Below are 26,919 nucleotides of genomic sequence, written 5' to 3'. Positions count from 1 at the left end.
AATCTATTAGGACTAAATTTTTAATGATGCTCGCATGGCAGACTCCGATTATTGTGCTGGTTTTCGTTCTGCTTAGGGGACACTCCGATTCATCGAGTCTGCGACATAACATTATTTTACCATATGCAAGCACAATGCATGGTTATAAATTAATCGATATTGCAGATCTAGCCTGCTCCTTCTCCTGCAACCATGAAAAGAATATGAATATGGTAACCACATATATTAATCAGAATACTATAGTTTGTAGCCGATGAGAAGGATGGTGCAGATGCATAGTTTTTGTCTCTCAATGTATTCGCAGACACAGGATCAATGCTAATTGTGCGATGGCATGCATTTTTTAATTTGTAATTATTGAATGATTGTTCGATTTTAATAGCATACTCTTGGATTAAATATGAAAAATGAATCTGCTCATGAGTTGGTATGCTAGTGTGGGGAGATGCATCGCTTGGACATTGCCTGGGGAACAGCATATAGATCCAAATCGAAATCATGTTACGTATGGCTGGTGACTGAAGCGGATGAGATTCCATGTCCCCTTCCCTCAACTAACACTATATATTAAGCAGATGCAAATGGAAAGGAACACATCAATCTTAGTTGTTCATTAACCAAAACTTTCAAGGTCTTCTATTCTCTCTTCTCACAACAAACAAAGAAGAAATGGCTTTCCACACTCGATCTAAAAGCTTCCCCTCTAGGCCACACCCCATCATTCAGGAAATTGATGAACATTTGTGTAGATTGAGGTCTTCTGAGGACACCTCCACATCATCATCATCAATCACCCACAAACTAAGCGGCCTCCAAGACTTGCATGATTGCGTCGAGAAGTTGCTTCAGTTGCCCCTCACCCAACAAGCCTTGGCACAGGAGCAGAATGAGAAATGCGCTAATGAACTTTTAGATGGCTCTCTCAGACTATTAGATATTTGTGGCACTATCAAGGATGCCCTGTCACAAACCAAGGAATGCGTACAGAATCTTCAATCGATCATAAGAAGGCGAGGAGGTGAATCTGGAGCACTCACAATTGAGGTCAGGAAATACTTGAGCACCAGGAAGATGGTGAAAAAGGCTATCCAAAAGGCGATGAAGAATCTCAAAGGCTCTTCCCTCAACAAGGACAATGAGACCGTTGCCATTATTAGCAAGTTGAGAGATGCCAAGGCAATCACTCTCACATCTTTTGAATCACTATTGTCTTTCATGGCAGGGCCAAAATCCCAGCCACGAAGCTGGTCATTGGTCTCGAAGATGATGCAGTCAAGAAAAGTTGCCTGTGAGGAAGAAACAGAAGCTAATGAATTTGCTATAGTGGATGCTGCACTACACCGAAGTGCAGATAACGCGCAGAGCCAGCTTGAGAAGCTGGAGTCATGCATTCAAGATCAGGAAGAAAGGCTTGAGTGCCTATTTAGGCAACTCATCAAAACAAGAGTCTCCCTCCTCAACATCCTGAATCACTAGATGTTCAGGTTTTTTCGATTTTGTACATGAAAAACATATACTTGTATACAATCAAAATATAGAAAATGATATATACTCTTCGTCTCAAATTTCCACTCTCCTTTTGCTTACTTCAATTGCTCTCCTCTTTTCATATTATCCATCGAAATTATGGGCAGAAAAGAACTTTGCTGTTCAATTACAAGATAAATTGAATTCAGTGAGAGATAATTTCACAGGAGTCATTGTCTCGCGGAGGATAACCAATAACTAACAGGTAAAGGTTTAGAAATATTTATTTTGAAATTCTTCAAAATACATTTAAGTACTTAACTCATAAGCAAAATCTCTAATCATAACAAAAGTTTTCACACAACAAAATAGATGAACTTGCCAATTTCTGAACATTTCCAAGGAAATAGTAAACACAAATTAGAGTAGATAAATTAATGGCACTGATTAATGATGCTAACATGTACGTTTACACTAAACACAGTGTACGGCCCAGATTTTTTGCATTTTGGAGGGAAGGAGATCTTTGAATTAGCAAAACCATCATCTTGTTTAGGCTAATCTAGATTCACCGCCCAAGATACATAAGAAGCATTGAAGGAGGATGTGAAAAGCAAAGGACATGAAAAACTTATGGTCGGTGATTGTAATTGCAATGACTGTGCACTCTCGTAAATAAAGATTATTTTGTTGGAAAAAAAATTTCTGACACAATTGTTTAAAAAACATATGTCGTCGTTTGAAAAGTAAATCGACAACTATATAAGTATTTGTGACCACATTTCCATTTCGTAAATAAAACAAGTTTGCCATTTTGATCATTCATTCTTGACATAAATATAACTATTAACGACGAGTCAGGTGCTTTGAAAATGAATTAATTCCAATGATTGGTTGGAACAAAAGTATTTCGAATGGGACAATTTCCGAACTTTTTCCAGTCAGAAATAGGTATTTACGACGGCAAAATGCCTTTTTCAACGGCATTTAACCCTTGCTAATGACACTTTATTTTGTAGTAATAATCCAGCATTCTCTCATTGCAAATTTGCTCAAAAAAGAACCTATCCGTTAAGACTGTAAAACTGTAACTTCGTCTAACAAAGACAATTCACTGACAGACTATAGTAGCTTGACAAGAAAGTAGAATATAAAAGTCCAGCCCAAAAAAAAAAAAATTTAATTCAAAAAAAAAAACCTAACTGATAAAATAATTAGGTTTGTATCTCTGACTTTAGTTCTTCAAAACCAAACTATATCATTTATTTATAAACCTATCCACTGACTTGCTCAAATTCAAAGTGTTAAATTCTAATTTAATTTCACAAAAGTTTTGGTGAATTATCTTAATTCCGTGATCTGGACTATTTGAAAAGGACCAATTTAGAAGTTTGAAAATAAGCAAAGTCAGAATGCAACATAAATAATAAGAGAAAAAACGCGTAAAAGATTATTTTTTTTGTCTGTCATTCACCATCGTTTTCATCTTCACGTGTTCTGCCATTTTCATGCTATTCAAACAAACAACACCAAATGGCCCTAAGGGCGTGAATTGTGGCTCCCAATAAACGAAAAAAAATGGCGATTTCAAGTTTGATGCTTCGAGTTAATGAGTCTGCTTGATTGTGATCACGGATATAATAAAATTCTCCATAACCTCTGGACTTGAAAAAAATGGATAATCATAATTTGTCATCAGTTGTCATCTTTTCTTTTAATTAAAAAAACAACAACAATAACAAGAAAACTAAACACATGACGTCTACTTCTCGCCAGAAGATTTGTATTAATATTTTTTCTTTAAATAGACAATTGGTATACATAATTGAAAGATTTTTTTTTTATAGGAATTAGCTAAAATGATCAAAACTAAAATCTTGAAAGTGAAACCGACAAACAATCTTGTAGACCTATAATTTTTTTTTAAATTGATATTTTTTTTTATTTGACAAACGATAACGTTTTTAGTAAATCTGATTTTTAAGATTGTTTTTCTGGACACTGTCACGTCAAATTATAGAAATTAGCTTAATAGTAGGATGACGAATGAGCCAATATTGCGGTTTAATGTATTTTTTTTTATTTGTTACATTGACGTTGTCCCTCAAGGAATTTTCAAATTTGATGTGTTAAATGGAAGCTTCACTTAATCAACACTTGGTTCAACCTTCTTCATTCAATAACCACGGAACGTTATTTCACCGTATAAATATCATATTCAAAACTATTAGTATCATTTAAAACCATTTAAAAAATCATTTGACTTGGGGACGGTCTAATCATCCATATGAATTAAATAAATTGACATATAGTAATAAAAATGATACTTGTTACCATAACTATCGATTTATTCAACACAAATGAATAACTAAACGGTTTACAAATTGAATGAAATTTTCTAGAGATAAATTGAGATGGTGATAAAGAAAATAAACAATTTTGATTGTACAGTAAAATAAGGGTACATCATCATTAAAAGATGAATGCTCTGAGCCGAGTATGGTCCATTTCATTATCCAGGGATGGTACACCATTGCTATTATATGGGTGGAGGGGAATTTTATGTTTCACGTTGTTAATTTTTTAACACAAGTATCTCACAACTTATGTACTGATACATATTGTAACATCATCTGTTCTAGTAAAAAATCTCTCAACATCACATGCCATAGCATAACAGAGTTTTGAATCTCTGTCTAAAAGGGGGGAAAACCTCATATATCTTTTATATTTATACCTAACCAGAAAAGGCGGGAGATGGAAGAGAGTCATATATTCAGCCAAATACCTAACCCAATACGCTTCTTCTTTTCCAGGTCTTTGGAATAGCTCAGAAAGGTGTTGGTTATGATGTATGTACAAGTTCTAGATTTGGATTTGAACTAAACAAACATGATTAAGAATCTTAATTCACATCAACTGCTCCATCTTTCCTAATCCTAAGATTCTTACTGTGTAGGATGTTGACTTTTCGTGTCCATGAGAGGATCAACATTTTCTTCCAACTTCTTGTCCCCAACAACTCTGTTTTCTTTCCTTTGTCAGGGAATCATGAACAGAAAAAGACCGATGAAATCTATGTTGCTTTTGTTGGCTACTACTATCCCTTGTTATAAAACTCGTAACGGAATTGGATGAAATAATGAAATAAATCTCAATTGTTTAAATGATCATATTTTCAGGTGTTTGTTGATATTTGATCGATAATGTCCTTAATATTTGATTGATATGCCATTATAATTTTGTTTTCAATAGTTCAACTATTAAATGCAAGCCGAACACGAGTATTTTTTGGATTGGCAAGGGTTAGAACATAGAATTGAGTTTACAGCTCGCTCTATAGCCACTCAGACATGTTGAAGAAATCTTACTTCTTTGTTTCTCACATTGCTCTTAGAACTTGGGGGAAGCAAAAGGGATACTATTTTGTATAGACATTATGGGACCAAAACAAAGAACTCTCTTTCAAGACTTTTCTGTTCTCCACAGCATGAAATAAATGGAGGGAAAATGGGTATGCAACAAAGGGATGGGAAAAACTGTTGCAATTAAAACAATGAATGGAAAAATCGACCCAACCCTTCTGTGGATGAATTTCCTATTTGCAGCTTTCATGTTTATTTACACTGATGATCTCCATATTATTCCTTCCAACGAAATCACAATGATGGAAACATCGTCATGGTACCGTCGGCGTTCCCCTTGTGGGATATCTAGCAACTCATGGAATGCCATTCCTGCAAAACCCCAATATACAGATTAAGTTCAAGGTTTCAATAAAAGAGTTGCAGCTTTGAATTGTTGTTTGTCGAGAGAAAAACGCTTTAATCACCAGCTTTCTTTGCTGCTCGAAACAACACTTCTTCGATGAGATGCTGCGCAGGATCTCCATCGGGAAATGAAGAGATGAACAATTCTACTTCAGAGACGGCTTCTTCATTAGTGAAGTACTGGTAGAGTCCATCAGAAGACAATATTAAGAGCCGGTCTCTCGGGCTGAGTTTGTGGTGGTAGAGGGATGGATTGCAGGTGAGGTAGGGGGCAGTCCCAACATATTTGAGTCTAAACCTCTCTAGCAGTGCATCATTCCACTTTGGCTGCAACAGAACAAATAATTAAGTTATGTGACATGACGAATAGTTGCATTTCTGTGACCACAAACAGTTCTCGTACATGTGACATGTATGTCTAAATTACTTCTACTAAACCAAATGTTGCAACACTCTGACTTGCTAAGCAAGTAATGAACCAGTGTCTTGTATTCTTGTGAAGCATAAAGTCAAAATGTACCTGTTTGAGAAAGCCAGCTCCAAACGCTCGAGTGACCTTCAAATAACCTTTCACTCTGTCATTTGTTATCGCAGAAGCATCGTCTGGATGTTCTTTCTTTATTCTTTGTACTTCCTGCAACTTAAGGGACTTTAATTAGTCTCAAAATTAACCATAAAAACAGATAATTAAGCACAAAATGCACTCCAATTAGGTGATGTATTTACCTCTTTCACATGTGTGCTGTGATCCATGGTGAGCTGAAGTGCAGTCAAATATTTTAAACTGGAACTTCCATCAGCATTTGATGAATCAAATGAAGGCTCATCCTCACTAATCCGATCCAAGTTCCGCCGAACATTTTGTTCCGATTTCCGAGCTAAAACCGCCCTACTGTCCCCAACATTCAACAAGTAAACATCATTTCCCTTCATTAGCATTACCAAAACACAAGAACCCATCAAGGCCAACTCAGGATTCTCAGTCACCACCTTATCTGCAGTGTCCAAAAATGCATCCTCTGTCTTCCTCAATGCCTCCGAAAGCGCTTTAAGAACATCAGAAGGGTTAACACCCGCCACACCATTCGACACTGGACGCTTTAAACTCTGCTGTAACTTCCGATCAAGCTCTGGCCTTTCTCTATCCCATTCACACTTCCAGCTCCTCCGAGTCCCCTCCAACTTATTTTCCAACCCATTACTATGTTTTCTTATTGAATTAGCCTTTCCTTCCATTTCGCCATTTTCTAATGCATAATTCCCCCCATCGACACCGTCAGGCATCCGATTCCCCATCTGGTTTCGATCAGTTTCCTTCAAAGAAACCGAACCCACATCCGTATTCAATGAATTTAACTCGGGTTCAATTTCAATTTCGAATTTGTCATTCCAAAGCAACCCTTCGAGTTCCTCGTGCACAGCAGAGTAAAGATTGGAAAGCAAGTAATCAGGAGCATCAGGGCCATTAAACCCATCATAAATCCCCACAAAAACCCAGCTATGTTCCTCCGAAACCACCACATGAACCCGATCCTCGCCGGCTTTCCCTTGAGCCCATTGAAGATTCTGGCTTCCCATCCAGTAATGTCCACTCCCACCATCGTCATTCTCATTACTCAAACTCACACGGCTGCTCAAATTAATACTACTGCTAGTCCCATTCCCCCCCACCTTCTCCGAATCCGAATCTTTCACTGAAATGCTGCCTTTTAATGGCGAAACGCTCGATTTCTGCCCCCGAAGCATGGCACCCGAAACCGCTCTTCTGAAAATCTTCATTAAGCTCCTTATTTTTGGTTTCGTTTCAATCCCAAAAGAAATGCTTCTCGAGAATTTGTCGCACTCTTTCTCGATGGGACCCGAATACATCCCGTGATCAATCGGGCCAGACAAGTAGCCTCGCTCTATAGGACCCGACAAGAACCCTCTCTCGATCGGACCCAACCCGGAAACTCCCTGGTATGACTTCCGAGGAACCGGCATCAGAGGAATGGAGGCGAACGAGTTCGAGCTCTCGAACTTCGCCGCCCGATCGCAGCCGGCGCTGTACGGGTAGAGCTCGCAGAGAGAAGTCGAAAGCGGCGTGAATATGTTGGCGCTGACGGAGGCGCCGGAGATTGACCGGAATGTCGTCGTTGGCGGGTTCGGCTCTTCGGACGAGACTTTGGACGACGTCGTATCGGAGGAGTCGGGCCGGAAGTAGCAGAAGGAATGGCCTAGGCCCTCGTCGAGCGGGTCCGACGAAACGACGGAGTTGTCGTGTCGCTGGGAGATTTCTCCGGCGGTGCAGAAACAACGGCCGGCTTTTACGACTGCGTTACCCATTCGAGATGAGACAAAAAGCAGAAAGAACAGAAAGAAGAATGAATGAAATGAATTGGGTTTTTGATGATTTGATTACTTGCAGGGTTTAAATTTAACTGTTCATGGTTAGAACTCAACTAACAGCTCGAACAGAGGAGGGAATGAGGGAAGTCGCAAATAAATGTCTTTTGTTTAGAGAGAGAGAGAGAGAGAGAGAGAGAGAGAGGAGGAGGAGGGGGGAAAGGGTTGACCTTCTGAAGGTGGTGGGCTTTCAGTTTATTTGTTTACTTTTTTTCTTCTTCTTCCTCTGAAATGGTGTTTAAATAGATAAAATAGGTTTTGTTGTTTTAAATATTTATAGAGGGAGTTGACTCTGAGTTGGGGAGTTGTGTCCTTTAAGTTAAACTGTGGGATTTTGAGTTTTTTTTTTTTTTTTTAAAGTAATAAATTTATTGATTTTCTAAAGTCAACAAGCCGATAACCAGACGTTCGTAATTCATGCAAGCGGTTGTTGAGTTTCTGCATCATTTTGCACAATCAGGTAAAGATGTATAACATGCACGAATGACTTTGTAATCTAAAACTTAAAACAAGGAAAACTTCAGAGATATCACATGCATTGTTCAGCCGTTATGCAATTAATGCTTAAACAATTTTTTTTTAAAACTAATCAGTTGAAGTTCATGCCATTTAACACTTCAATACCTCTATTCACTGTCGTTCACGTTTTCGTCAAATAATAGTCATGTGACAAGCGTGAAAGCCATTTTTAAAAAGTATTCCCTTCAATTTACACTAGTAAACCCTTTTAAAATTAATTTTCATCATTTTCTTAAAGGCCCTAAATCCCTATTTTCTCTTAACAACTCTTATTGTATGATTGCTTAAATGGAATGGTATTGAAATTATTTTCTTTTTTCTTTTATTTGCTAACACATATGCAATAAAAATAGTGTGAGATCCACATTAAAGTAAGTTATTCAATACTTGAAAAATCAAGGTTGGATCAATTAGGATGACTAGTTGATCCAATATCTATGCCTTCATTCTCTTTTTCAATTTATGACTTTTATCATTCCAAGTAAATAAATATCTCATTATTTCAAATCAAATACCAGGTTGAAAAACGAAACAATTGTAATTCATGTAGGTGGTTGTTGAAATTGGGGTTCCCAATGCTTCCCCACGTCCAACGAGACACGCCAACCTTTACTCCTAACTCCACAAGTTTCCGAGACGAAGCTTGATAGGAGCATATTTAGACGACTTAGTTAGCTTGTTTTCGTACATTAAAGTTGTTAGTTCATAGTTATTTTAGTAGTTTAAGCTATTTTCGTGTGTTTTTAGGTTCATATGTCTAAGGAAGCAAAAAGGTGCATTTTGGAGCAAAATTGGGCTTGGAATGGATAGCATATGCTTGGAGCAAAAGGAATGGACAAAATTGAAGACCTAAAGGTGTGAGGATTCCTAATCAAAGTAGGATTCCTAATCAAAGTAGGATTCCTAATCAAAGAAGGATTCCTAGTCAAAGAAACTTTCCTACTTGAAGTAGGAAAGTTAAGCCAAGGTTTCCCATTTTTGTTTGACCTTTCCTAATCCTAATCTTTCCTACTTAATTTCCAGCTATCAAAAGGGGTTCTTAATCAATTTGGGACACTTAAATATATGTCCTAAAAGCTCTAATCCCAGTCCAAGATGGAGCCGCACCTTTCTTACCCTTTTCTTCCAAAATCTGCCACATATCTTCTTTCCCCTTTTCTTCTAGTCAATGCCGCAACTTTCCTTCCCTTTTCCTCTTAGAATTTTGATTTGTTACTCTTTTCTTGGAGGATTTGGAGTCTTAATACATTCCCAAATTAATTACTTATTGCCTTAACCTTTCTTCCTCTATATATACATAATCTGCCGCACTTATGGGAAATTCTAGACATCCATACACATCCATTCAAATTATTCCTCATTCTCCCCATTCATTCAGCCATCATCCACCCCCTACCACCATCCAACCTATCCATCCATCACCATAATTCATACCCAAACACCCTTGTGCCGCAACAAAGAAGGAGAAAGAAGAGAGGAGAAACCTTGGACGTTTTGGTCATTCAAGCTTGGATTGTTGGAGCGTTTCTAGGTGTATTCAATCTTTGTTTTCAATGTTTAATTTATATTCTCTTTGTTTTGTTGTAAACATGAGGAACTAATTTTGTTTTGGCTAGGGGAGACTTTGAAACCATGATTATATTTGCAATATGAATTGATTAATTCCAGTTGTGACTTCATAAATTGTGAAGCAATTTACTTAACCGTTTGATGGATAACTTATTCTTGTTTGTTGATTAAGGGTGCACACTTAATTTGCATGCATGAATTTGGTGCTAGAATATAAGGGAGTTTCACATAATCGTCACAAACTTATATTCACAAGTAGTTAAGGTTGTTTTCACAATCATGTTAAGTAAATTCCTAGCATGAGTATCATGATGTCATAGTTACAAGTGCTTTGTCAATACTTATGATTTTCATATAACGTAATGATCTTTGATTGTATCTCTATTATGATGTCATGTAGGGAACTTTTGAAGAATGCTTTGGGTTGTTGTATGATGTCATCCAATCCAATAACTAAAGGAAAATCTGAGGGTTAATTAGTGATGTCACGGTTAATCTGGGGTGTTGAGGTTCATGGTTTATCGAAAAAACAACTGGAAATCAATTTGTGTTTGAATGTATCATGTGTGGAAAAGAATCCTCTAGCTATCTAATCATCCATAGTTTTTCCTAAATTCGTCCAAATCTCATTTAAGTTTTTTAGTTACTTGTTTTTACATTAATTTCGTCCAAAACCCAATCCCCTTTATTTAGTTGTGTCAAATCTGTCCTAATTAGTGTTTTTGAGTCTTTTGAGTAAAAACTAATTGTATTTTCGTCCTAATTGTATTTTCGTCCAAATTGAGTCTTAGAGTCTAAATTGAGTCTTTTTTATTGTTTTGAGTTGTTTTGAGTCTTTGAAGTTTGTTTTGAGTCATACAAGTTTAGTTAGAGTCTTTTGAGTTTGTTTAAGTGTTTTTTTAAGCATATTTTTGTATCTTTGAGTCAGTTTTCATTAGATTAGCAATCCCTCTTAATCCCTGGCCTAGAACGATCCCTACTTATATCTATACTACAATTGTCAAAAAGAGGGTTTAATTTGAGTGCTATTATATATCACATCAAAGCTTAACCTCAGTCTCAGTTAAGAACGGCGATGATCTACGTTTCACACGGTGCACGATTGCATGGGTAGTTTCATTTGACATTATGATGGAGGTTCTATGTCACTTTACACAATTTAGCAATAAAAAATATACAGTTACAGACATGCATGAACTTTAGTGATTAAAAACTTATAAAATAGATAAAGTTAATAAATATCACGTGAATTGTTCTACCGTTTTGCAACTAGTGCACCAACAAAACAATTGTAAGTCATGCAGTTACTTGTTCAACAACTGTTATTGCAAAATCAAGTAACAATAAGACATGCATGAATGACTTTGTGATTTAAAATATCAAATATTAAAGATTTTAGTAAATATCATATGAATTCTTATACCATTTCCCAATTACCTCATGTACTAACAAAACAATTGCAATTCATGCATGCGGTTATTCAGGTTTTGTCACTTTAAAAAATAAAATAAGGATTATGCAGTGACAGGCATGCATGAATTATTTTGTGATTTAAAACTTCAAAAAGAGAAAAATTTAATAAAGTCACATTAAAAGTTATACTCTTTAACAATTATAACACAAATTGGTGAAACAATTGTAATTCATGGGGATGCTTGTTCAAGTTCTGTAACTCTATAAAATCAGGTAATGACCCTATAGTGGTTAGCATGCGAGAATACTTTTGTAATTTAAAAGTTAATATAAAGAAAAGTATCATAATATCACATGAACTGTTTCACTGTTGTGCAATTACCATTTGAACTAAATTTTCTTATAATTAATCAAGTGAACTTCTTTAACAAAAATGTTGTCACTTAATAATACGGTCTAATGATATTCCTCTTCACTTGTAAGTGAGAGATTTTAAACTAGATTCTCACATAAAGCAAATTTGAACCCAATTATTACTCGTCTATTGTAAGGGGCAACTAACCCTCCTCTTAGTGTAGATAATATCATTTGTTTAAAAAAATGTTAAATTTTTATTAAAAATACAATAATTGCACAAAATGTGAAAATTTCAGGAATTATTTGTGCAATTTTTTCTTTAAGGTATTTGTAATTCATCAATTGTTTAGTGTCTTTTTAATTTTCAGATCGTTTAATTTATGGAAAATAATTCTAAAATAATAATTTTATTCATTTGGTATGATCCAAACTAGGAAATTATGGTGTCCTCTACTGTATTTCTTGTTTGATTTTTAAATCCATATGATGTCGTTATAGTGTAAACGATTAATAAAAATTTCCTAAAAAGAACATATCCGAATCCCTCCAAATTTATATTTTTAAATGAAAAAGTTCAAACTTTTCAGTTGAATTTTTATGTAGCAAGTAGAAACCCCATGCTTCCACTCATGCCGTTTTTATATTACGTTATGTATATTTTCAGGTTCTTACACTTAAAATACGAAGTTGACTTTGTTGCAAGTGGAGTGGGAGTGTGACTTTAGGGTGCTTTTTGTTTAAGGTGAAATTAATTAATTACTTAATTAGCAATGTACCTTGCATCCAAAATATTGACAGCCAGACAAAAAGAATAAAGCAAAGCGACAAGATTTTCCACAACCTACACAACGCAAACACTTCATTCCATGGCCATATAATCATCATCTTACATCATATGTAGTGTGTGTATATAGGGACAGATAAGTGACACTATTTTTTGTACATTATTTTTTACGCATGCTTTTGCGAAGTCTATTTCGTAATGTATTTCAACGATCCGAATCGTCTATATTTTAGGTTTTTCCTCAAAAATCATGTCTACTAAAAATCACTCACATTTGAAACTATATGACCATTAGATTAAAAGTTTAGGCTTTATTTGTGGAACCGCATTCGTCGATTTTCTTCAATACAGATAAATGTCTTACTTGTTTTCGATATGCCCAATTTTTTGCAAAGGATGATCTATGAATGATGTTCTAAAAGATAGATGTTTCAGATCATTAAAATACAATACGGACTAGGCTCCATAATAACGTGTGCCAAAAGTTGCGTTAAAAAAAAATAGTGTCATAGGTCCCCATATATATATATATATATATATATATATATATATATATATATTTTTATGTGTGCAGGAGGGTATGGAAATAGGGAGCAAGGTGTTCGGAAAATATATATGTGAATGTCATTCAAGGACACTTCATGAATAAACTGATTTTTTTTTTTTTTTTTTGCGCACTTCCCGCGTTGTTAATGTCTTATATTTAATATTAGGAAACGCTCAAAGATTCAAATCATGGATTTGTTACTGTATACTTATCAAATTTCTTCAGATGAAATTTTAACATTAGATAATATGCATGTTATTAGACTAGTCGATCATGCATCCAGTTCAAACAAGTGATTTCAATTAAATTTAATAAGTATTGGACAGTCAACATCACTTATGTAAACGATTCATCCCAGATCTATCTATTCTCAAAATCATTTTCGATACAACATATCTGGGGGTGGAAATTTTTACCAAATTATCATATCAACCGTCCTACCAACCATGCCATATTATTACCAAAAATTTGTACCAATTGGTAATAGTATGGTATTTGTACCGTACCATACTGTTTCGGTATGGTACTACTACCCAATACCAGTACCGGTGGTATACCGTACCTACCAATATTATTAATATTATATTATGTATTTATTCATATAATTATTTGAGGGCAAAATTAATAATAATTATTGTAGAAGTGTAAAAAATGTAAAAACAAGAATATACAATCACTCATAGTGACAATATAGTGACAAGCTTTACAACTTTCATGAAGATGTTAGCTTCAAAATCCAACACTATAATCCTTAAACCTTAAATTTATATTTAACCGTCGATTGTCATTTACGCTTTATTCTTCTTACTGAATTTCATTTTTTAAATTTTCGTTTTTGAAAACATGATCATCTGGCAGATGTAAGAAGATGAACAGTTCAGATCTTTGATATCACGTTTCGATATTTATGATTAACTGAAATATGAGTTGATGTCGTATAATTTGTAGAAACTTTATAAACATCAAGCAATATTTTCACTAACCGTAAAACTCTGAACATAACATCAACGATCCAAACCATTCACCTTCATGCATCCTCTAATAGATCATGTTTTCAAAAAAGAAAATCCGAAAAAATAAAATAAAATTTGATGAGAAAAATGAAGCGTAAATATAAACAACAATCAACGGTTAAATTTTGATATGTGATTTATATGATTATAATGACGAATTTCAAAGTTAAGCTCGTCACAAAAGTTGTAAAATTTGTCATTACGAGCGTTTATATATTTTTTCTATATTTTTTACACTTCTACAATAATTAAAAAATATTAGATTTTGGGCAAACTAAGCGGCGTAAAACAAAACGGCAATTACTATTGGCATACCATACCAACCAAACTATTCGGTATACCAAAAATTCGGTACGATAACGGTAATAGATTTTACCGTACCAAATATTTGGTATGGTAATTGGTACAAAGATTTTGGTACGGTAATGTACCAAAACCACCCCTAAGCATATCTTGTTATTAATTTCAAATGTACTCTTAATCTTATTGTCAAATTGAATTTTTTTTTTTATATAATTCAATCCAAATGGATTGTTACTATTTTTTTTCCCGGCGATAGGATTTTATTGATGATTAAAGAGCAAGACAATTTTCGAGAAGAATATCCTGGATAATGTTATTAGATTCGTTAAGGCTTTAAACACTTGCTGATGTGGAGTAGTTGAGGCCATTGGACCCCAAGTCCCAAACCTAAAGGCTAAAACACAGGAGGATTTACTTAATTAATTGTCTCATCGCATGGCATGCACTTTTCAAGTTTCAACCTACGGACAGACAAACACGAACACGAGCTTGTTTAGTTCTTGTTTCTTAAACGTTCGTATGGATGGCTGCTGCGAAGAGGAGCATAGATTTCGTTTTAGCCCTCGATCATGAATCATCCATTCGATCAATGGTACGAAATACGATTAACTATATAAAATTATGCGTATTCTTTTTGGTTTTTTCTCTTGATTGATATCAATTTCGACGTCATTCATATGAATCAGAGTCCCATATATTTCAAGGAAAATTATTTTAATCAGAAAACTGATTTGGATGCATGTTTTGTTTCCCATATATTTCAGGGAGCATCAATCAAATTTAAACTTAGATTAGGAAATGCCTTCTGAAACAATTAAAGGAAATGCTGCTGCTAGCTTTAATTTGTTCTTCGGGGTAGATTAGGGGCATGTTTGAGATACGATTGCATTTGGTAGAAAAACATATAAATTTAGGTCTTTCTCTTTCAAGTGCTTTTCCAGGAAGCACAGTTGAAGTGCTGCTTCTAATAAAAGCGCTTATGAGTAGAATTGCTTCTTTAATGGTTGAATAATGTATGTCAAGTATTCTGAATTTGATGTGTAGGTGTTCGATATCTGATACATGTTATGTTGCCAATACAGTGGAATTCCATTTCCTTGTCCGTGATGATTCATTTTTGCTTGTAATTTGGATATAGGTTTTACGAGCTTGTAGCTGAAGCCGTCACTGGTCGTTCAAGTAGATTTGGGAGGTGAATTTTACCATGGGAAAGAATTTGAGAGACAAAAACCCTAACAATCCATCAGGGAATGAGCATTCATCAGGGTGCGTTTGGGGATTACTTCACATCATGAAGTATCACCACTGGCATTATGTCAAGAAAAGACAAGTGCACAAGAGGCGCCGCGGTAATAAACACACTGTCGGTAAGTAGAATGACTCCAGTCTATACTATATGAAAGTTTTTCTTCCTGCTTTCTTTTTCATCAAAGTTTAATCTTAGCCACTTTGACCATACACGCAAATTTTGTGCATAAAATCGATCTATGTGCATAAGAATCGGTCTTGTTTACTGCACTGGTAGCCTAAATTTCGTTCACTTTTGTAAGTAGTTCAATAGACTGGCTGGAACTTATGACTATGCCATGATATGTGATGTAAAATAATATTACAGTTTATTTATGTTGGGACTTTTTTTTCTTTCGGTCTGCTTCGCCACAGGAGTTGGGATTCTGGGAAGCTGTACTGCAAATACCCGTATGCCAGAAGACACTGATGCTAAGATTGACGAATCTACTGTAAGTTTCAGAAAAAGAATTTCTGATAGCATGCATTTTAGTCCACTATTGGATATTAATTTCTTTTCGTTTTCAAAAATTATACTTGAAAGAGTGATAGACAAAAGCAACATTTGATTTGATTTTATCAGGCTAAAGGAAAGACGATGCAGTCCATTCCAGCAGGCATACATTCTGTCAAGGCCCGAATAAGGGCACGGATTTCTGGAGAAATATCAAAGAAGAAGGGTAGGCATAACCGGAGTTCGAGCTACCCTGTACGATCACAATTGAAACAGCATCATTTCGAAGCACCAACTAACCTGCACCCGATTGCTGAAATGGTATTGAATGAGAATAGTCCTACAATTGTTCACCACGGCAATGAAAAATCTTGTGCTACAAGCAATCTGGCATCACCGCCCGCGACATCATATGAAGGACCAATTAGTGGCAACAATGATTGTTGTGGAGATAGTTTCCCACCAATCACTAGAGATCGCACCGTGCATGACCAGGTTAATGAGAATCAAAGGGATCACACATTTATCGAAGAAAAGCTGGATAATGACAGAATGCAAGATATGTTCAAGAAGAAGTTGATAAACCTAAAAGAACTCGATGCAGATGCTTCCTCGCACCATCCGAAGGAGTATTTGGAGGCTTTGGATATAATCAATGTGAACAAGGAGTTATTAGTAAAGATTTTACATGACCCCGGCTCTCCTTTGGCTGCGCACTTCAATAATCAGCAAGCCGTCAGTGCAAAAATGGGTTTAACTAGGTCAGACTCATTCCCTGTCAAGCTCAAGCACAAGCATGAGTTGACAGGGTCTCTTTTAAAAGAAGAAAGCAAGTCGAAAAACATCAGTAAAACAAAGAAGTTAGTAGGGTCGTCTTCTTTGAAATATGCTGGTGAACACTCAATTCCATCGATCAGTGAGCACACTGCAGATGGGATTCTAGAGCTAAACCAAACAATTGCTGATAATTCTAGTTCTGCCAAAAATTTGAGGAGCCGAGGTGAGAATCAAGTGTCAATTAAGCGGTTCAAGGATATTAGACAGAAAATAAAGCATGTAATCAAGGAGAGCAGACAAGAGAGAAATATGATTGCCATGGATGCCATCCTCCACAAGGTTCCTCATGGCCAAAAGCTTGCTAAAGAAATGGAGAAAGAGATCATTAACCATTCGAAGGACCTTGCAATGAATAGAGAAGGTAAAGACAGTTCAGCAAACAGTTTTGATAGCGAATATTCGATTTCTACCTTCAAGAAAAAGCAACAGCGCCACATGAGAAGAGCATCATCGCTCAATGCATCGCTAGATAAGTACTGTGAGTTTTACGAGTCTAGTTGCAACAGAGAAGCCAAATGCTATACAACATCCGAGAGATTGAAGTTGAGAAATGAAGGGGTAGGCTCACCTTTACGCTCTGTCCCAAAAACATTGGGGAGGATTTTTTCCTTGCCTGAAATGAAATCATATAACTATCAGAGTGAGGAATCTTCAGATGTGTTCTCTTCTGGAGCTCCAATTAGGGTTGTTGTGGATGACAGTGCAAGCAGAAGAAGTATTTCTGATGAACAAAATACTCTAGACTTTAGTATAGGTTCAGAATATCATATGCAGCTCGATGCGCCAGTAGAAAGTGAGATTAAAAAATTGGCCGATGTTGGTGAATTCAATGCAGCTTCCGGGAATAAGATGGCATCAACATCAGTTGCAGACAGTGAGAAAAGTGCTCCAGTGTATTCAGTTGTTGACGATATTGAAAACTTGACAGAACCGTTTCCTATCTCTGTGCCCGAGTTCAATGTTTCCCTCTCCGAAGGTATGTCTTAATTTTTATTAATAGGTTTTACCTTAAATTACATCATCTCAAACCAATTGCATGCATTCTTCAAAACTTTAATTTCTTGTTTGCTCTGAGAAACTTTATGTTCAATGAATCTATAAGTCCAGAAATTATCAGGTTTTTTAGTTTCAAGTTTTGGCACTTAATGATCAAACCAACTTTTGACTGAAAAAAAAAAAAAAAAAAAAAAAAAAAGATCAAACCAACTTTTTTCAGTGTAGAAAATGTGTTTCAAATATAAGTCGTTCTTCGTATTCTCCTGCATCAATCACCAATTGTTGAGATTTTAAGGCTGAAACGACTATGCTTATAGATATCAATTTTATAGGAGAAGAAACGGAAATAAAACCTAGAGATGAACAAGACAACTTGGCCAAGCTAGGGCATGATTTTGTTATTGGTACGCCTAAGGCGGTTCACATAGATACAGAGAAGATTGAAAGTCCAAGGAAGCACTTGAGGTATGACATGACTCATCTCCGTGTTGATGACAGAGACATGGCTGAATTCAATTACGTACGAAATGTGTTGAAGCAATCTGGATTCAATGGGAATGAGTCCCTTGGGACATGGCATTCTGATGACCAGCCAGTTGATCCTTTGATGTATGGAGACGCGGAGGGCTGCTTGGTGCATGGTCCTGATTGTTCAGGAAACGAAGAAGGCAAGAAATGCGATCACAATCTTTTGTTTGATATGATCAATGAGGTGCTGATGGAGATATATGGTAGGTCATACAACTACTGTCCAATGGCGTTGTCTTCACTATGTCACATTCCTCTAATGCCGGCAGGGCACCATGTTCTAAAGGAAGTTTGGGCCCTTGTGAGTTGGTACTTGTGCTTGAGACCTGAGGTTGATCAATCACTGGATTATGTTGTGAGCAGGGATCTTGCGAAGAACGACGGATGGATGAACCTCCAGTTTGATTCTGAGTGCATAGGGATTGAGCTGGAGGACTTAATTTTTGATGAAATTTTAGAGGAAGTTCTCTGTGTTTGAGCTTGTGGATGGATCGGCTTTCAGTTATCTGATATGTTGCCAAATCTGACAAGACAATATATGTTCTAAACTAGTTCAACCTGCAGGGAAGGAGAATCCGAAAGTGGGTGCAAATGATCAAGCACTCGGCCCTAGTCGATTGGCCTAACCCACATCTTTATGTAATATCATTACTTTGAACTTCACCAAGAACATAGAGAAAAGCATTAGGAACAGAGAGAATTATTTTGTTTATGTTCATATATCCAGTAACTAGTGAAATATGAAATTTGAAGTGTATATTTAAAATTGGAGTTCATGCGTCCAGCAGTGTGAATTTGTGAGGAGATTTGCTTGTAACGGTTTACATTCTACAGTAATTAAACATAAAGTATTACATCAATAAAAAGAAATTGTGCCATGTGTCCCTCTCGAGTGAAGAGTCTTTCTCTCTTTTTGAGAGTATTTCTAATCTCTTTGTGTGAGGCTTCCAAATTTGAGCAAATCTGGTGGTGCCGACCATAGCTTAGGCTAGGGTCGGTCACTATTCTCTCCTTTCTTTCCTTGTTTTCTTTTTTACTTACTTCTACGGTTTTTCCACCTTGGTTGTTATACTAATCTGTTATGTTTCTCTTTCCTTAACAGTTTCCCTCCTCTTTGTTCATCCATATTCCAATTTTCAGCCATTACAATCTGCTGAGATTGTGTGTAGAGCTCCGATATTTTCACCGGCTCAGGTGTTTCCAACACCACCACTTTCTCTTTGTTATTTGCGTTATCAGAAGTGTCATTCGTGAATTTCCTTGGACTTCATCTTGATAGCTGGCTTCTCTTGTTTAGTTGCTAGCTATCCTTACTTTATGGTGTGCTTGGGAAGCAAATTGGAGTTGGATGTGGCGTTTGGTGAGGCGTTGCTTGGCTGTGGAAGAGGATTTGGATGGATTGGGAAGATCTATGGTGGTGGCGGAAGCAGTAGAAGTTTCCGGGTTATGTTACTGTGTTTTGGTTTATGGGCCTAACTCTTTCTTGGCTCTTTTTGTGTTTTATGTAGTTTTGGCCCATTTTTTGTTGTTTATATATTAGTTTTGGGTCATGCTTGTATGTAAGATTTGTGTTTATAATAAAAAGTTATATTTTACCAAAAAAAAAAATTATAATAAAAGAAATTGGATCACTTATTGTATTAAGTATATACATATATGTATGTATAGGTTAAGAGGCCAATGAAAACATGATCTTTTTTTAATGAAAAACTGAACTTCAGTAAGCACATATCTACGATAAGGATGCAACGGTTCGGTTGGGGACGGAAATACTATATTCATCTTCATAACCACGAAAATTACTTAAATCCATAACCGCAAATTAACCATCGAAGATTATCTATAACCACATACACTGAGAAACGGATTCTCCATCGATTAACGATTATATCCATCTTCGTCAATATAAAAAATATATTTATTCAATTGACACATTATATATAATAGATACTAATTTCACCATTAAATATCCACGTCCAACCAATAAGCTAAATATGACAAATTAGTCTAATGAAAAAAAAACAAAAAAAAAAAAGGATGACATAAGCAAATACAACAACCACTAAAGAAGAAACACAAAACAAATCGTCAAATAATTCTGATTGTGACAACAAAATCAGAGCATTGAATTTAAAATATTGATAATGTTAGCTAATCTTTGAACTCTCCCATAAGCATTATTGAATTCTCATTGGTTTTGATTCAAAATTTTGAACTTTCCCACAAAATGCAACTTTTGTAATACTCAAGGTAAAGGGTTCGGTGAATGTACATATATATATATATATATATATATATATATATATATTATACAATACTATATTATATTATGTACAAGTTATATTATATCCTTAATAAGTATTATTCGGCATGGATTTGGGGATAGATACTGATCAGGGACCTTTATATCCAAATCTGAAATCATAGCCTAATAATATTTTCAGTTTTTCCCCATATCCAAAATATTTTCGAATTTCATCCCCAAATCCAATTCTTTTTGGACGGACTATCCATGGTTAATCGGATTTAACGGTTTGAATTGTCATCCCTAATCTACGAGGACACATACGAAACAAAGAGAAGCCAAGATGACAATGTATCAAACTAAATATCTACATAATGTGAAAAGGTTAAAACACATAATAACGCATGATAAGTTTGAAAAGTTACTGTGACACTTTTGAATATTTTTTCCATTAAATTTTCTCTAGTGAGCATCAAAAGTGCACAGTTACAAGATCAAAGATACTGTCATTCAGGAGAGCTTTTTTAATGTGCCTAGAACACGAGGAAGTACGCCATATGTCATTATACGTAGAGGAAAACTATTTTTTTCAAGTGTTACTCCACTTACATGATGACATATGACGTAAGCATACTGGGAATTCTCTCCACAGTAGACTGCCCATTACTGTGAAAAGGTGTGGCCCCAAATCTTGTCCAGTCTTGTTTGATGGGCCTTCCCAATGTAAGAAAAGAAGACGCATGTGGCATTAACAATGACAGATCTTTTAGCCTATGTGGTGCACTTTTCACCTTAAATCATGAGTTTGTTCTTTCATACGCATAGGATATGAGTAGGAGATCCGAAGTCGAAACCTCTCTCATATTTTGATAAGCGAAGTATTGCTAGACTAAGAGTTAGTTGATAAAATCCAATCGATTTGGAATCAAGTTATATTAAATGAGGGTGACACAAGTACAATCGCAAAAGCCAACCATCCTTTTTAAGATCAGAGTGATTGAGAGAATATTTGGTTCTTTCACTTTATGACTCCTTAATCACATAACTTAAATTAATCCAACTTAAACAAACTTAAAAGAATGATGGTTACATAAGATACTTCCTTGTCCACTAATTTTTAATCAATTTAATTTAAGGGAATTGTTATTGACACTTTAAAAATCTCATTCTACACTCAAAACTTTATATATTTGGAAAGAAAAATGCACTTATGAGGAGTGTAGAATGAGATTTTTGAAGTGTCAATAATACTTCCCTAATTTAATTATAATTATACTATACAACAAATATCTAGGATTCTGTAACTTCTTCTTTCCACAACATGAACGGCTGACAATTGAGAGCATTTACTTGCCCATATCTATTACAACTAGACAAGATATTGGTGTAATCATTTTAAATGTTCCCCATGGATGTAGATGTTGGAGTTGAAGAACCCACCACTTTCGCAATCCCTCATGAGAGAAAAAATTCCAGGCATCCGTTTGCATGAAATTTGTGTTTAAAAATTGTTACATCATTTTTAAGTGTCATAATCACAATTGAATTCTACATCATACGTTTTTTTTAGTACAATAATATATTTTACACTATTAGGAGAGAGAAGTTTGGTTGAGCCACACAATGGACAACCTAATTCGATATCGAATTCGCCATCCATGAGATTTTGAAACTAAAATTTCTCACTTACAAATGAAGGAAAATATCACCAGACCATAATATTGAATGGTCTACTTACTATGTTTGATTTGATGACTGGTGAAGTGAGATTAGGTTAGGTAACAAGTCTTTCTCAGTAGGCTTAAGAGTCAACATACAATGTCACAATCACCTTAATTAATAAAAATTAATTTGACTATTATCTTATCAACTCTCGTTTACAGAAAGGGATCCTCTTCAGATCCCTTTCCACCTAGTCTAAAATCCGGACTGTTGAAATTTGATCAAACAACTACAAACAGGGAGCTCCTTTAAAAGAAATAATAAATGTAGCTGTTGGATCAAATTTCAACAGCTCGGATCCCGGACTAGGTGGATTAAGTGGAAAGGGATCCGGAGATCCCCTTCCATCGTTTACCATCATAATCCAAATTCGGATCCCTTTCCCTCGTTTAGCATCATAATCCAAATTAAGGTTACTATTTAATTTGGATCTCCAATCATTGTGGCTTGGCTAATATAGAATTCCTGCCGGTGGTGGTGGTGGTTGTTATTGGTAAAAAAAAAAAAGCACAGATATTTCAAGTATATACTATTTATATCTTTGCTAGGTTGTTTGTGACTACATTTCAACACTCAATAATGTATGGCATGTTCCAATCTTTGTATCTGATTTACAGCCACATAGTGTTGTTATTTTGTTGTATATTTTGGACTTACCCGAAGTAAGGATCTTGTGCCTACAAGCACACTTTGCCAAAGCCCGCTCATTTGGGAAATTTCATTTTTATATCATCCCTCGCAGAGATACGAAACGGCCCTTTTTTCACAGTGGATTCAAGGGAATATATGTGGACTAATCCAACCAAAATGCGGATCATAAAAATACTTATGGTTTTGGTTGATGAATTGACAAACTGGTCACATGTTTGTCCACACACATTGTTGCTAAACCTCATCGCGGATTAAGGGCTCACCACCCTACTTATCAGGGAGACTGGATAATGCCGAACAGTTTATATCGACAGTTTTCGATTAAGTATTGCATGTCTTTTGGGTTTATAATTGAACTTCGAATTCTCATGTTCACCCTAAATAGCCTCGCCTAGTGGTCATAAAGCGCAATTTAAATGATTGCCCAGATTTTGGTAAACGTACCAAGTTTTCGGTTTCTGCCTAGGGCTATGCAATCTTGTACGCAGTTATGTTGGTCCATCTTGAGGCCCATTGCCACCCAACCATTTTGACGTTACAGTTGGTTACTGGTTACGAACCTGACGTTTTTCGTATTTACACATTTAGGTGTGCATTATATGTGCCAAGTTGCACCGCCACAACGTACCAATATGGGTCCTCAAAGAAGGATGTGAATCTTTGTCAATTATGATTCTCCTTCACACTAGCTTTTTTCGAGCCCTTGCACGCTATCTCTTTACTGCTCATTTGCGGGTTGTCACTTTAATGAGGCAATCTTCCCTCCGTTAAAGGGAGATAAGAACGTCAACGTTCCTGTAGAATGGCACGAATTTGCGTAGACGATGCCCACTATGTTTCATCTTGATCCCTGTACCGCACAAGTGTGATAAGTAAGTGCAATGACTTATAACTTTCAAAATGTTGCTCCAGACGCATTCCTCTAATCTAACTAAAGTGATGAGATCATATACCAGCTGCAAACATGCCTGCAAGGATAGATGTACTTTACGGACGTCAAGTCAACAGCTGCAAACATGCCTGTTGGACGGTTTGGACACCCCTGTTGGACGGTCTGGTACACCGGCGGATAGCAAATCAATCTGTCTTGGCCTGGAGCACGATATATTACTCGTAGGATTCACTTCCTTAGAAAAGGAAGACACGACACAACAATGAATCTAAACTCGATCGCAATCTCAAATCATTTCCATTTTATGAGATTAATCCAGATTACTCTCGAGACATGAAGTTCTTGGTCCAGTATACTAGTTTCGATGAGCTAAATGGAATTGAAATGAGATTACCATCGATGATGTTTTCACTTATATGGTAACTATCAACATAAATGAAAAGTGACGATATTGAACTGTGTTCCGTTGATTAAATGACAACATAGAACTGATTGGACAACCGAAATACAATTCAGGTCAAATTCCATACCAAAGTGTGTTTTGGACCTATCATTCCTACACTGCCCAAGGTAACCATGTTGTGTTACAAGTGGGAAAGAAAGCGTTATAAGATGAATGAAATAGTGCGAGATAATGCACGCCTTACAGTGCAAGGTTTCTCTCAAAACATCATGTGATTGATAGCAACATTATGAAATGTGGTTAGTGTTTTCTCCATAGGGATATAGATACGGAGATTTATATGTAAGTTCCCGAAGAATTACATAGACTGGTTCAAATAGTTCCAAACCATAGACTGGTTCAAATAGTTCCAAACCACATAACACATTCTTAACTTGTTTGAGATGTTCACTTACAATCTGACGGAAGTGGCATAACCATCTAAGTGATTATTTGATCAGTCAGGGATGAATTATGCCCTTGCGTGTTAAACTATGAAGTCTTATTCTGAATTACTAGAGTAACAGTTTATGTCATTGACACAAATCTCACTAAGACTCCGGAATAGCTTGAGAAAGCTGCCTCGCACCTGAAGATGGAATTTGAGATGAAGGATCTTAGGAAAACTCGTTTATACATTGACTTAAAGTTCAAAGCATTGTTCTAACGGTATTTTGGTCTACCAGTGGAACGACACCCTGAAAGTGTCACTTTTGAGTATACCTTTGATCGTCCATACGTTATATGCAAATGGGACCCTTAAAGAGGTTATGGAATCCAAAATTCCATATCTAAGTTCAACTTTGAGCTTCGTTGTACTTAGCTCATTGTATTTAGACAAGACATCTCTTTCATTGTTGATCTATTGGTAAAGATCCAGCACCGCACCTACACACAACCACTGAATTGGTATTAAAGACGTACCTTGAAGGTACTACGAATTTGGGCAAATCAAATCCCGACGCATCTCGAGCGAAACTAACCCCCTAATCCTCAGAATGATGATTGCCTTATTTGTTATGCTGACGCTAGTTACTTATCAAACCCGCACAAGACAAAATCCCCAAATGGTTATGTCTTTACCGTTAGGGATATCGCAATATCTTGGAGGTCCACAATATGACCTTAGTTGCGAAATCTTTGAATTGTTCCAAGACTCACCTCACTTCACTACACCACAAGTGAGACATGGTTAGGAGTTCTTGTTGAGCAAATTTAAAGTACTTGCTGTTTTCATCCATCGTTGAGTCTCAATGACGATTCATGAAGACTATGCCGTATGTATCCACCCAACCAATACATGATACAACAACAAAGTCAATGCCAAGACATATTGCGTCTACATGGATACATTAGCAAAGCATCAAGAGATTGAAGTCATGCAAACCGATCCCTGACAACCTTGCCGACCTCTAAACGTCGTCACTGCCGAAGTTAACCTTCCAAAAGCTTGTCCGAGGAATTGGTATGCCTAACTATCATATGCAATGCTTGTACTTCTCATTTGGAAGTTATGTCAAACTTAGGGGGAGTATCCAAAAGTATACTCACTTGATCTTAATGTACTCTTTTTCCCTATGATTAAGAGCATTTTTCCCACTGGATTTTTGCTACCTAACTAGGTTTTAACGAGGTACCTATCCTGGATTGATCATACCCTTGTGAGCTCTTCTACTTGCATCCAAAAGACGTATAGTTTTGACTTAATGCAACTTCTCACTTTTCTCTTTAGTCTATGAGTTTTTCTTCCACCTTGGGTTTTACCATAGCGAAGTTTTGTGAGTTTTACTTTTTTATGCATTCTTCCGTTGATTTGAGACTCACATTCGCTCATTGTGCCAACAACTTTATCAACTATACTTGCTTCATCACTGAAGACCTGATGCGCTATTTACTTGAGTATTTACACACTCAAGAGGGAGTGTTGCAGTCCTATTAGATTAGGAATGTGATTGTATAAATCCTAGTATATCTTGGAATATCTCTTATATTCCTATTAGGAGTTAATTACCTATTAAGAGTTATAATCCTAAAAGGATAAGGAATTAAGCTTCTCTACTACTATAAATAAAGGCACAATAGAATGGAGTAGAACACACCTTACAATTGCACATCTCTCTTTTTCTCTCTCTATGATGCACCTTTTCCTCTCTCTCTGGCCTCCAAAATTATTCAGTAAATTATGCTTACAACAGTTCACACATATTATAGTATATACGTGAAAATAATATACCAAATGAAATATTTTCCATACGCACAACAAGTTCTTCCATCCTAGCCATACGATTTAAGAGGTAAAGCCATAATGGCAAAAAAATCATACAAATCAACTCCATCACAACCGTTGATCACCTCTCAATCACCGCAGTCAACAATCCAATGGTGGATACACTTACAGAAAAGGGTACACTCGAGAACACACCAGAGACATTCCCCACCCCACGCCTAATTATGTAAGAGAAATTATATTCACACACCCTTACTTCTTCCACATTTTTTTAATTTTTTAATATTTTTCACACACCACTAACACTTGATAAAAAAATATTAAAAAATTAAAAAGATGTGAGATAAGTAATTTGGAATGTGTGAATATAATCACCCTTATGTAAAACCGCCATAAAGACTATTCGAGGAGAAACGACAATGCATGGGATAGACTTGACGTCCGATCACGCCCGGTAGATATCAACAATTCTGTCTCCTCCAACGCATTATAAATTGAGGCTCATGGCTTC

The 26,919-nt window shown here is 36.0% G+C and overlaps 3 protein-coding genes across 3 annotated transcripts; 2 read left to right on the top strand and 1 right to left on the bottom strand.

Moving 5' to 3' along the window:
- The first annotated feature begins 638 nt into the window (after positions 1–638).
- LOC137744330 (uncharacterized) lies at positions 639–1,476 on the top strand. Its single transcript, XM_068484169.2, has one exon. It carries the CDS (start codon positions 670–672, stop codon positions 1,474–1,476), a length of 807 nt encoding a protein of 268 aa, XP_068340270.1. The 5' UTR covers positions 639–669.
- A 3,522-nt stretch (positions 1,477–4,998) lies between these two features.
- On the bottom strand, positions 4,999–7,688 carry LOC137744126 (putative protein phosphatase 2C 4). The gene is made up of 4 exons (XM_068483989.2): positions 5,964–7,688; positions 5,758–5,871; positions 5,300–5,564; positions 4,999–5,204 (listed from the first exon to the last, which is right to left on the bottom strand). Exons 1-4 carry the CDS (start codon positions 7,560–7,562, stop codon positions 5,089–5,091), a joined length of 2,094 nt encoding a protein of 697 aa, XP_068340090.1. The 5' UTR covers positions 7,563–7,688; the 3' UTR covers positions 4,999–5,088.
- Positions 7,689–14,484: 6,796 nt separating this feature from the next.
- On the top strand, positions 14,485–19,107 carry LOC137744329 (uncharacterized). Its single transcript, XM_068484168.2, has 5 exons — positions 14,485–14,719; positions 15,266–15,494; positions 15,790–15,866; positions 15,998–17,681; positions 18,034–19,107. The coding sequence occupies exons 2-5, from the start codon at positions 15,332–15,334 to the stop codon at positions 18,705–18,707; spliced, it is 2,598 nt and encodes an 865-aa protein (XP_068340269.1). The 5' UTR covers positions 14,485–14,719; positions 15,266–15,331; the 3' UTR covers positions 18,708–19,107.
- Positions 19,108–26,919: the final 7,812 nt, after the last annotated feature.

The sequence above is a fragment of the Pyrus communis genome, chromosome 12 (assembly GCF_041283825.1).
Source record: "Pyrus communis isolate YQ-2024b chromosome 12, ASM4128382v1, whole genome shotgun sequence".
In the NCBI taxonomy this organism is placed as follows: Eukaryota; Viridiplantae; Streptophyta; class Magnoliopsida; order Rosales; family Rosaceae; genus Pyrus; species Pyrus communis.
The sequence above is the reverse complement of the archived record's forward strand: the minus strand, read 5'-3'. Positions and strand labels throughout refer to the sequence as shown.

What these genes read in the sequence shown, in the direction of transcription:
- LOC137744329 (XM_068484168.2), top strand. Translation starts at nt 15,332, where the DNA reads ATGGGAAAGAATTTGAGAGACAAAAACCCTAACAATCCATCAGGGAAT. An exon ending in CTAAGATTGACGAATCTACT is followed by an intron (nt 15,867 to 15,997) that starts GTAAGTTTCAGA and finishes TGATTTTATCAG; the next exon opens with GCTAAAGGAAAGACGATGCA. An exon ending in CAATGTTTCCCTCTCCGAAG is followed by an intron (nt 17,682 to 18,033) that starts GTATGTCTTAAT and finishes TCAATTTTATAG; the next exon opens with GAGAAGAAACGGAAATAAAA.
- LOC137744126 (XM_068483989.2), bottom strand. Translation starts at nt 7,562, where the DNA reads ATGGGTAACGCAGTCGTAAAAGCCGGCCGTTGTTTCTGCACCGCCGGA. An exon ending in ACAGCACACATGTGAAAGAG is followed by an intron (nt 5,872 to 5,963) that starts GTAAATACATCA and finishes CTTAAGTTGCAG; the next exon opens with GAAGTACAAAGAATAAAGAA. An exon ending in GAGCTGGCTTTCTCAAACAG is followed by an intron (nt 5,565 to 5,757) that starts GTACATTTTGAC and finishes GTTCTGTTGCAG; the next exon opens with CCAAAGTGGAATGATGCACT.
- LOC137744330 (XM_068484169.2), top strand. Translation starts at nt 670, where the DNA reads ATGGCTTTCCACACTCGATCTAAAAGCTTCCCCTCTAGGCCACACCCC.